The 10,635-nt window shown below is 43.9% G+C and overlaps 1 protein-coding gene across 1 annotated transcript; it reads left to right on the top strand.

Moving 5' to 3' along the window:
* The first annotated feature begins 4,839 nt into the window (after nucleotides 1–4,839).
* On the top strand, nucleotides 4,840–10,626 carry LOC137469542 (glutamine amidotransferase-like class 1 domain-containing protein 3, mitochondrial). Its single transcript, XM_068182384.1, has 4 exons — nucleotides 4,840–5,048; nucleotides 6,919–7,090; nucleotides 9,231–9,435; nucleotides 10,333–10,626. Exons 1-4 carry the CDS (start codon nucleotides 4,941–4,943, stop codon nucleotides 10,523–10,525), a joined length of 678 nt encoding a protein of 225 aa, XP_068038485.1. The 5' UTR covers nucleotides 4,840–4,940; the 3' UTR covers nucleotides 10,526–10,626.
* Nucleotides 10,627–10,635: the final 9 nt, after the last annotated feature.

The following is a 10,635-nucleotide window of genomic DNA, read 5'->3' as shown; positions in this document are numbered from 1 at the left end:
AGTTCTGAGGAGTTCAAAACTCGCTATGCTGGCATCAGAGTCCAGAAGGCTAAGTTTAGTAGTTGGCACCCAGAGTGAAGACACTGGTGTATGCTGCTCACTGGGTAAATAATAACTGTGCCGTGGACTTTTGACTGTTGGGAGCCAGAAAAGTATCCCTGCTCATTTCATGTGAGTCCCTAAAGAACAATGCTAGGCTATATATTCAAAAAAAATTGCAGGTGGAAAACCCTGCATCCTTCATAAAAATGCAGGATAGGCTGCTGACTATCAGTTTCAGTAATGCTGGGGATACTAAAGATGTACAGAAAACTTTTAAACTTTTAATTTCAGCAACATTTCTTTATCTCACTTCTCTGCAGTCTGATTCTAGAGTGTTTGTTTTTAAAACCCATGCAATTCAGCACTATACATTAATTAAATGCATGCTTATATAACAAATTACACACTTATATTTCCAAATCTCATTTTAATCTCATGCATGGTAATTTTGTCTGATTTATAAAATCTCTGGGTTTATTTGTTAGAAAAGAAAGTGTGCCAGTAATCATGCATGTTTCATAGCTTGAGTGTAGTACAATATACCAGCTCTTTAATCTGTTCAAAAAGATATGTGTTTGTTTGGAATATAGCCATAATTCCTAGTGCTAGAGATTTAGATGCGTAACTCTGGAAGTGCTTTATGAAATGAAGGAAGGCTAATTTATCCCGTCTTTGAAACCAGGATGCAAGGAAGCGAAATGGCATAATGAAGGTGCCATAACTGCTTGCTAGCCAAACTTGAAATGCAGTATGAACAGGTCATGACTTAGTCCTGACTCAGCATGTTTGCAGTGTGGATTATTAAATCTCCACTATGTAGATGCTGAAGGGGTTGATTTATTTATTTAAAAATTTTTAATAGCATTTTTATATCTTACTTCATCACATCCCACAGGAAACTTTGGCAGCAAGGTACCTTTTTTTTCATGCAATCTAATTTATGTTGTGAACATAGGAAATAAACCACTAATACATTTATGAATAAATATACTTGAGCTAAAAAGCCATTGTCTAGTTTATTATGCAGAAATATGTCACATTCCCAATTATAAACCCACAGAGCTGATCTGCATTTTTGTCCAGTAACAGGCTTTGAGTAAATACTGAAACTGGCTACAAAGATCAAATTCTAGACCTAATAGGATTCCTAAATTTTTCTCATTTCCCAGAATATTTTCTTTTTTGATTAGTGAAAACTAACATTTTCCTGAAACAACAAAGACTCTTGATAATTTCCCATTATAAATCAGTACCTTCTCCATCTTTACCCTTGACATGAACAGGATGGAATTGACTGAGAGAAAAGGGAAAACAAATCCTGCTGCTTCAGTCAGAAGTTGTGGGTTTGAACAGACAGTTTGGCTTTGAACATGTACTTGAGTCATCACACTGTAAGTCACAGCAGAGAGGCTGTTGCACCTGAAGTAACAGCCCCTGTCTCACAAAAATGGGCTGCTCTGGATGGTGCTTACACCACAGCTGCACATCTCCCAGCCTATGCACACATTGGCAGTGTGCCATTCAGCAGGAAAGTCAGTTATGTATGTGGCTCACAGCAGATAAAGCTACACATCTGGCAGCTTTACTGATCACAGGGGTTTTTTCCCCACTCACACTGGCATTTGCTAGCTATTGAGTCAACCAGAGGCATACTGAGAAATACAAACATTACCTGAAGTCATGCTGAAGACAGGAGTTCATCAGTCAGAGGCACAATCTCTACCTTTGAGGGGTAAGAAAGGAATTTTGAGAAGAGCCAGAAACAGGGCTCCTGTGCACCTACACTTTGCTACATAGCCTGAGATGCCACCTGAGCTGTAAGTTGGGCTGGGAGAAAGCCATGTCTTTTTCTACAGGAGCAGGGAATGACTGGGCTTTGTAAGATACTGCTAAGAGTTCCCCTCAGGATCTCCTTGACCCTGGCAGCTAGGATGAGAACTGTGCTCAGGGCAGATGTGCAGTTCAGTAAAATTTGGGATTACAAGGCAGCTCCTCCTTTGCCAGCTTAGGGGACAGGTGATGGAAATTATTTCTTTCTAAGCTGGAATTCTGGGGGGGGGGGGGTCTGCTGAAGCCTGAGAGATAGGAAGAGGGTTGGGATAAGGATGCAGAGGAAGTTCATAATGAGTTTTAAACTGAGATGAACCCTCTGGGATTTGCTGCAGGGTAGGGATAAGTGAATTGATGAGTCAGCTGGGTGCCTGTGAAATACAAACAGCTGTCCAAGTCAAATTTAAGTTAACAGCTGTTGTCAGGCAACTTAAGGCACCTCAAAGCAGGATTTCCATCAGAAAAAAACCATATTTCTTAAATCCTGGGCAGCAGGAAAAAGGCTGGGGTCTAGGGCAGAGCTGTAATTCAACCCCTTGAAGTCTGGAGGGGACGGTACCTGCTCTCTTCCCTTCAGAATGTGCAGCTGGTTGTTCAAGGTCTGACAAAAACTTGTGAGGAAATTCAGAAACTGCTTCTGCTCTGCTGAGAAACCTCAGAAGGTGCTCCCTGCTCCTTTCCTGGCAAGCTGCTTTTAAGCCAAAGCTCCTGCCTCTCACCTGAGCTACACTGCAGCCACACCTGAATCCAGCAGTGTAGCCCACTGATGCAGACCCAATGCATTGGTCATTCCAGCATAACCTTGCATTTGCCTCACCACCATGGATTTTTCTAGTGAGCAGACTCTTGGTGGAACCTCACTGCTATTCAGTTTCTGAAAGGGAACAGGCACATAGTAGTGGCTGGATCCAGCAGCAGCCCCAGATACAGCAGGGTAGAGGCTGGGATTACACTACTTGTGCCAAGGTCAAGTCACAGGATGTGCAGGAAGAGTGACCCACACATCAGGACAACAGGAAACGGGACACACCTGCAGCACAGCTCAGGTGACGTCTGGGTGCCCAGGCCTAAGTGCCCACGGATTTGTGGCTGGAGGGTGTGTGGGTGGAGGCCACAGCAGAGGCTAGCCAGGGTAATTATAGGGCTACTAGTGCACTGAGGGCTTTGACCGCAGCTTCTCCTCCCAACATGGTGTGACCTCTCGCCTTGCTAACATCTGGCTTCAGAGCTGTACTCCTTGTGAAATGCTCTTGCTTTTGTGGGCCCAGGATGGAGAAGAGTCCTCTTAGGACTACTTTGGGGCGACAGAGACCTGGGGCAAGAACATGTCATAAGCTGGGATGGAAACATAGACATAAGACACAGAGGGCCATGACAAGGTCACACAGGGCAGGGATATGGCATGAGCAAATTGTAGCTAGATCAGGGAACAGAGCTGGCACAGAGGTGTGACATACAGAACCTGAAGTGGGATAGGACTATCGTATCCCAATCAAGTCCATCCAGGGAAAAGGACCACCTATAATGTGAATCTGAGATCCATTTAAAAGACAGGGCCAGGAGATGAAGTTACTGACAATTCAAGTCCAGGATCCATCCAGAAAGACTAGCCAGTAAGTCAGGTCAGAAAGGAGCAGGGAATTGCAGACCTGAAGGTGCTCACTTCCCTAGCTCAAACATTAACCCTGGCCCTAACACACAGCAGAGTTTAGGACTACACCCGTTTCTCCACACATGCATTGAGCTTAAACTGCTTCCAGGCAGAAGCCTTCTCCTAGCTTTCAAGCATAAAGATGATTCCAGTGAGATTCCAGCTCTGCAGACTCTCAGTGGAGCTATGCTGTAGTCCTGCTCAATCCTAAGAGGCAGAGTGTGGGCTGTGGTGTAGACTGAGCTGAAGCCCTACACCTGTTAGGAGTAAACATCACCCAGCAGACAGGAGTGTGCCCTTCAGCAGGGAATTTTCCTATCCTGGCCCTGTCCTGTTCCAGAATCTCCCTGTCCATCATGCCACACAGACTGCCAACCAATCAGTATGCAACTGAATGCATTTTGCTGCAGGAAAAGGCTCTGCTTTCAAATGTCGTTTTTGTTCTGCCCAGACTGCTCACTCTCATGTCCTCTGCAGAAAACCCATACTACAAATTTTTGGAAGACACTCTAATTTTTCTACAAGATGCAGTTTTTCAGTCCTCTGGTCTAGCAGAAGAGTAAGTTTTCATTATTAAACACAAGCTCCTTCTTATTATAAGAGAGGCAGCTCATGAAAAACGAAGGACCAGGAGCTGAGAGATCTTACTAAAATTCAATGCAGCTGATCCCTGGTGTGGCATTTGTGTGCAGTCCTAAGGAGGAGACATGGGATGCAATCTTTCCCTTTTTGTTCACTAAAGCAATGCCCTAAGGGACTAAGTTGGGAGTAGGTCAAGGAAGAAAGTTTGGTTTGCTAAAATACCTCAGTTTTCCCTGATAAAGTGCAGCAGCTCCTTGAAACCCGGCATGAGGTTAAGGGAGAAAAAGGACTAGGTGGGGTCACTGAAACAAACAGCATCAGGACCCAGCAGTACCGCGGGCCCCTTACCAAACTCCGTTTTTCTTCTTTGGCTTTCAAAGCCATTTGGGAGCAGATTTCTTTACACAATTATAGCCCTACACACAAAACAAACCCACCAAACAAAACCCACCCCACAGGCACCCCCGAGGCTCTGCGAGGCCCGGCAGATTTGGGACTAGCGACGGGAACGCGCGCGTTCCACAGCACACCGAGGGTCACCGTGCGGCACCGCCCGTCACAGCCCCGCTGCGGGGCGCGGGCCGGGCCAGCCGTGAGGCCGAAAATACGTCTGAGCCTGTTTTGTTTAGAACTAGAGGCACATGCCGTTTGTTTTCCAGATTTCCTCTTTTATTTTCCGCCCCGCCCGCCCGTACGCTGGCGGAAGATGGACACTGCGGCGGAGCCCGGCGGCGCAGGCGCGGCAGGAGGAGGAGGAGAGGCAGCGGGGACAGTGGTGCCAGGCCGGGGCCCGCCGCCTGGCGCAGCTCCTTGCCAGGCCTGAGGGGCGGCTGCCATGGGCAAGCGGGTGGCGCTGGTGCTCGCCGGCTGTGGCGTCTTCGATGGCAGCGAGATTCACGAGGCGTCGGCGGCGCTGGTGCACCTGAGCCGCGGCGGCGCGGAGGTAGCGGAGGGCGGTGGGTGTGGGGGTGCGTGTGGCATGTGTGTCTCCGTGTGCGTGCGTGTGGCCCGGCACACTCCGTGTGCGGTGTGCGGCGTGCGGCACAGCAGCCGAGAGTTCCCCTCTCCCTGGGTCCGGAGCCCCTCCCGGTTTGCGGTGCTCCCTTGCGCCGCCACTGCACCCTGCAAAGCCCATTCAGCCGTAACCTCTCTCTTTATGCTGCCCCCTCCCCTGATTTATTCATCCCCGCCCAAAGGCCTGCCTGGCTCCTTGACAGGAGTTCAGGTCGCACAGGCAGCTGGACGCAAGACTGAAGAGGGGTCTCATTAGTACAGCTAAATTATTACACTAAAAGTCATGCCTGCAGGTCAGAGAGAACCCTGCCCGGCTGAGGACCGTTCCCCTGAGCACGTGTAGAAGTTAACTGGAGATACAAAACCTGCATGGCAGCGGCTAGCCAGTCATAGCAGGGGGGCTGCGCTTGGAGAGTTCTCTGAATTTCCGTGTATAGACAATGGCATAAAAAGTCCAGTGGGTGTGCTTGATTTGTGGAATACCACTGAACACCCAGGCTTGTACGACTCTGAAATAAATAATCTATGTCTCTCTTGAGTGTGTAGTTATTTGCTTGTCACACACCAGGTCATGAATCCAGTTTTGTGGGCAAGAGTGCCAGGCTTTTTAGTGGTGCCCAGTGACAGGGTGAGGAGCAATGGCTATGAACTAAACCACAAGGAGTTTCATGTTAACATCAGGAGGAACTTCTTTACATTGAAGGTGGCAGAGCATGGGAACAGGCTGCCCAGGGAGGTCATGGAGTCTCCCTCTGTGGACATATCCAAAACCCACCTGGATGCATTCTTGTGTAGCCTGTTCTAGCTAACCCTGCCTGGTTAGGGGGGTTGGACTGGATGATCTCCAGAAATCCCTTCCAGCCCTAGCAATTCTGTGATCCTGTGAAGCTGGGAACAAGGAGGAGCTGAAGATGGGTTAAAACGCTTTATCTTCTTTCCGATTGCTTTTGCAGCCCTCACTGGGGTTCACCTGCTTGTTTTCTGCTCACTGTTTCCAGGCCCTCTTTGGTAAACTGGGACTTGTCAGAGAAGCCTGGGCCAGGACGTAGTGGTGTGCTTTGGTCCCATCTCTGGCTTCAGATGGCAGAAGCTGGTCACTGTCTGTGTGTAGCCACACTCAGGTGTCTGATAGTAACAATAGCATCCTCATATTTAGCACAAAATTGTCATCTCTGAGAAGTTTGCAAAAGAAGCTTCAAAACAGCCTCAGGAAAACAGCCCCTTTGATAGACCTGTCACAGAGCTTTATATTCTGATGCAGTGTCCTCCTTTTGTGTCTAACCAAAATCGGTTCTCCTGTGTTTTGGTCTTCCTTTCTGCTGCTGGTGTTTTAGGACAGCTGGTAACTCTAATGTTTGCTCTAGAAATGCTTGTAAAATTTGCATCTTTAACTTTTTTATGGCAAACTTTTTTAGCATTTTCATCCCATAACAGTTAGGAGCAATCTTTATTCAAAGTGAGCTGTATGTCCAGTTGGGCTGCTGGTATAAATTGTGGTGTCCTGTTTGTCCTTGGCCTTATCTGCCCTGGCAAAATCAGTAAGCTTGATGTTGGCATAAGAATACTCTCCTGTCAAAATGCTGCAGGAATAGGATGGGAACAATGCCTGTGTTTACCCATCCTAATATATCATATGTTGCTTTAGATATTTAATGTGCTAGATTCATCCTGTGGAATTTGCTTAACTTAGATAAGAGGCTTCAGGGACAAAACCTGTTTTCATTGAATGATCTTTATTGTGACAAATATGTATGAGTTTTGTTTACATTCATTCAAAATTGCTTCATCTGTCTTCTTAGGTGAAGATATTTGCCCCCAATATTGAGCAAAGGGATGTAGTCAATCACCTAAAAGGAACTCCAGCAGAAGAGAAGAGAAATGTGTTAGTTGAAAGTGCCAGGTTGGCAAGGGGAAACATTCAGGATTTGGCTGAACTGAAAGCTAGTGAATTTGATGCTGTCATTTTCCCTGGTAGGTATCACAAAATCCCACAATACTCTGTGTTGGAAGGCCTACAGGGATCATTGAGTCCAACTCTTAAGTGAACGGCCCACACAGGGGTAGAGCCCACAACCTTGGTATTATTAGCACCGTGCTCTGACCAGCTGAGCTCATCTTTCAAAAGAAAATTATTTGTGATTTTTGAACTCAGTACATTTATTGATTCCTAGTTCATTAAGTTAAAATACCAGAGTGTTCTTTTGGTATTAGGTTATGCATCCCACCATTCCTTCTTACTGAAGGTTGTGAAAACTTCACTTCTTACGTGTGGACAAGAACCCTGACAGGAGTACAAAAATTGGGTCAGAACTCAGTTACATGGCAATGCCTTAATTTCAGGGCCTCTGAAAATGTTGGCAGAATAGCAGGTTGCCAAATAGATTATGTTCCATGTCAGATGGGAGTACATTCTGTTTAATTATGTATCCACTCAGCTGCTGATCAAGTTGTACTAAACATGTTTATGGATAATTTTTTACTTAGAGACCACAAAATTTTATTCCAGACAGAGGTAATTGTAATCACTTTTAGAAATGAAGAAACCAGTGCATCACGAGGAAATTGTGACTTGCTGAAGATCTCTTTCCAGAATATTCATAGTACTGTTTGACGCTGTTGAGCCAGGGACGGGCAAAATGACTCACACGATTTCAGAAGGCAAAATGCGCGTTTATTCAAGAGCACTTCTCTCTTTTATAGAGAACATAGTGGACATTAATTCCATTAGTCTTAGAGTAAAAACATTTCACCTGATTGGTACACTGGACTTAGGTCAGTGTAGTAGAACATACCTATAAACAATATGAATGGAAAGCAAGATAATAGGTTGTTTACATTCCTCCTGGACTTTTTCCCAGGCTTAGCCTGGCAGAAATCTTTTTCTTTTTCTCTCTGACTGGACTGAGAATATCTACACTGTTAACTACTGCCTTCATGATTGGGCCTAAGTGTTAATTTTGAGGTTTTCACACTGTTGTAAGGCCAGCAGAGGGAGTGTGTGTATAACACAGAGAAACAATTCTGCCTGCACTTCAAGTGAGTGGCTGATCAGGAGCAAGTAGAGAAACACAGATGTTTTGCACATTAATTTCATGCTGTTATAACCCAGGCTCGGGGGGATTGCTGTAATAACTGTTAGAGGGAAATAAACCCTATTTAGTTTGAAAATTAAAATCTTACCTCACAGATTTCAGATAACACTTGAAAGTGAGCAAACCAGGAAAGGAAAAATATTAAAAATGCAAAGCTTCTTGATGTTGTCTGTTGAAGTACTTGTGGAAATTTTCTTATGCTTATTGGACAAAAGTTGATGCTGTGCACATTCCATGTGGAATAACCTTACTTTGATTATTCTGATGGTTATAAATGCAGCAGACAAAGGAGCTGTAAAATACAATCTGCTTATACAATTAAATGAAGATTAAATGTACCTAAAGGACTGTTAAAACTAATTTCTAGAAAGACAAATCACTATTTTTAATAGGAAATTATGTTGTCATTTACAAGTTTTTGTCTTAGAATACTATATGTTATAATGTCCATTTTGTGTAAAATCCCCAGTGTTTTTTTATTATGTTAATGGCTTTTTTTGAAGTTGAAAAGTAGTTCTAGGGAAGAAGAAAAGCTCTTCTATAATTGTTTAAGCATCAAAGTAAAACTTGAGAGTTCATGAATATAGAGGGTCAAATCACTGTTTGTATTACTCCCATGAATTCCATACTTGTGCTTTTAACTAATATTGGTCTTCTGGTCCCTCTTCTTTATTGAGTGCACAACAGATGGTACAGCTGTTCTAGGGACTAGCAGACAAATGTGAGGTTTCCTGTTTGTCTCTTTGTTGCTTTTTGAAACAAGGTTAAGCTTTCTGGCCTATGTATAACCAACATGGTATAAAAAAGTGCACAGTTAAACTTTTAACATTGTAAACCCATCATTTACAGGTTACAGTGACATTGTAAGGCTTTCAGTACAATTACTTAACAGTCCCATGGATACCAAGATTATATTGTAAAAAAGAACTGTTTGGTGTGTGCTGTTATCAAATTTAATAGCTTTTAGCAGTGCCTTGTATTTGAGCTTTTTGGTTTTGGTTTGTATTTTTTTTTCTTAGGTGGTTTTGGTGTAGCAAAGAATCTGTGTTCCTGGGCTGTAGATGGCAAGAACTGTACTGTCAATGAGCATGTGAACTCCACACTCCAGGCCTTCCACAGTGCTAAAAAGCCCATTGGTTTGTGCTGTATATCACCAGTTCTGGCAGCCAAAGTCTTTCCTGGTTGTGAGGTTACAGTCGGTCAGGATAAAAACGTAGATGGAAGGTAAGAAGGAAATGGATGGAGATGATTTACATTGGAATTACGATTAGGAAGTGGACAGGCTTCTGTGTAAAAGTCTCTTTGGTACCAGTAAACCTGGGGGAACTTAGTTACTTCTAAGAAAAATTAGTGACAGTTTTCTCTAGAATAATAGTAGTAGGCACAGAACTCTCAGGGCAGACAGAATGAATCCACGAGATCGGGTGACTTGTGATGCTACAGCCAGATATACACTGATCTGTGATATCATGGAATTGTTTAGGTTGGAAAAGTCCTCTAGGATGAGCGAGTCCAACTGTTAACTCAGGGATTTTTAATAAAGTTTTTCTGGTGGTAGTGGTTTGGGGCCACTTTAGGGGAGGGAGATGAAAACAGGGCATGGCAGAAATCAGTACTGCTTCAAGAACTGTCAACTCCCAATAAAACTTCTGAATTAAATTTATCAGCAGCCCTAGTGGGGGATTCTGTTCAGAACAGATTGCATCTGTTCCTTCCTTATCAGAAAGGAAAAATCCAAATCTCTAGAGATCCCAGAGGAACACCTTACATGGAGGTGTTAGAAAAGGTTGCAAGTTCAGCTGGCTTCTCTCATTCTTCTAAAGATCTGTTAAGGCTGCACTTGGTATCATCTTCCAAACTTATGTAAAGATTGTTAAAAACTCTTGTACCTTCTTACATATTGTGGTTCCATATTTCAGACCTTGTTTTCAAAGGTATTAGATCACTTGCTGTGTCTGTAGGGGATTGGAAAATCTGATAGTAGCAGCCTCTTTGACTCCCTTGTCATCATCAGCTAAAGAGTCATGTAGATATTATTGTAGTTCTATCATTCAAGTTATGTGTGCAGAATTTTATGGCTGTATCATTGCTTTATGTTAATTAAAGTATTTTTATTTACAGATTTCCTGATGCTGAAACGGCATCTGCTATAGCAGAGCTTGGATGTAAGCACATTTGCAAAAATGTAAATGAATCCCACGTGGATAAAGCCAATAAAATAGTTACTACCTGTGCTTTCATGTGCAAGGCTCCTCTGCATGAAATCTTTGATGGAATTGGAACAATGGTACAAGAAGTCCTGAAGCTTGCCTGACTAGAAGCGTACAGACTTCTCCAATGAAATCAGTGTAGCTAAGCATAAACACTTAGCTTCCTTTGATTGAATTAATAAAATAATGCAACTGCTAAACTTCACAGTTCCTG

Source organism: Anomalospiza imberbis, chromosome 2 (genome assembly GCF_031753505.1).
Source record: "Anomalospiza imberbis isolate Cuckoo-Finch-1a 21T00152 chromosome 2, ASM3175350v1, whole genome shotgun sequence".
NCBI lineage: Eukaryota > Metazoa > Chordata > Aves > Passeriformes > Viduidae > Anomalospiza > Anomalospiza imberbis.
Note: the sequence above shows the minus strand (reverse complement) of the source record. Positions and strands in the feature narration are given on the sequence as shown.

Bases quoted from the DNA above. Each gene is read 5' to 3' on its own strand.
- LOC137469542 (XM_068182384.1), top strand. From the start codon at position 4,941: ATGGGCAAGCGGGTGGCGCTGGTGCTCGCCGGCTGTGGCGTCTTCGAT. The intron at 7,091-9,230 runs GTAGGTATCACA...TTTTTTTCTTAG, and splicing joins TGATGCTGTCATTTTCCCTG to GTGGTTTTGGTGTAGCAAAG. The intron at 9,436-10,332 runs GTAAGAAGGAAA...TTTTATTTACAG, and splicing joins GATAAAAACGTAGATGGAAG to ATTTCCTGATGCTGAAACGG.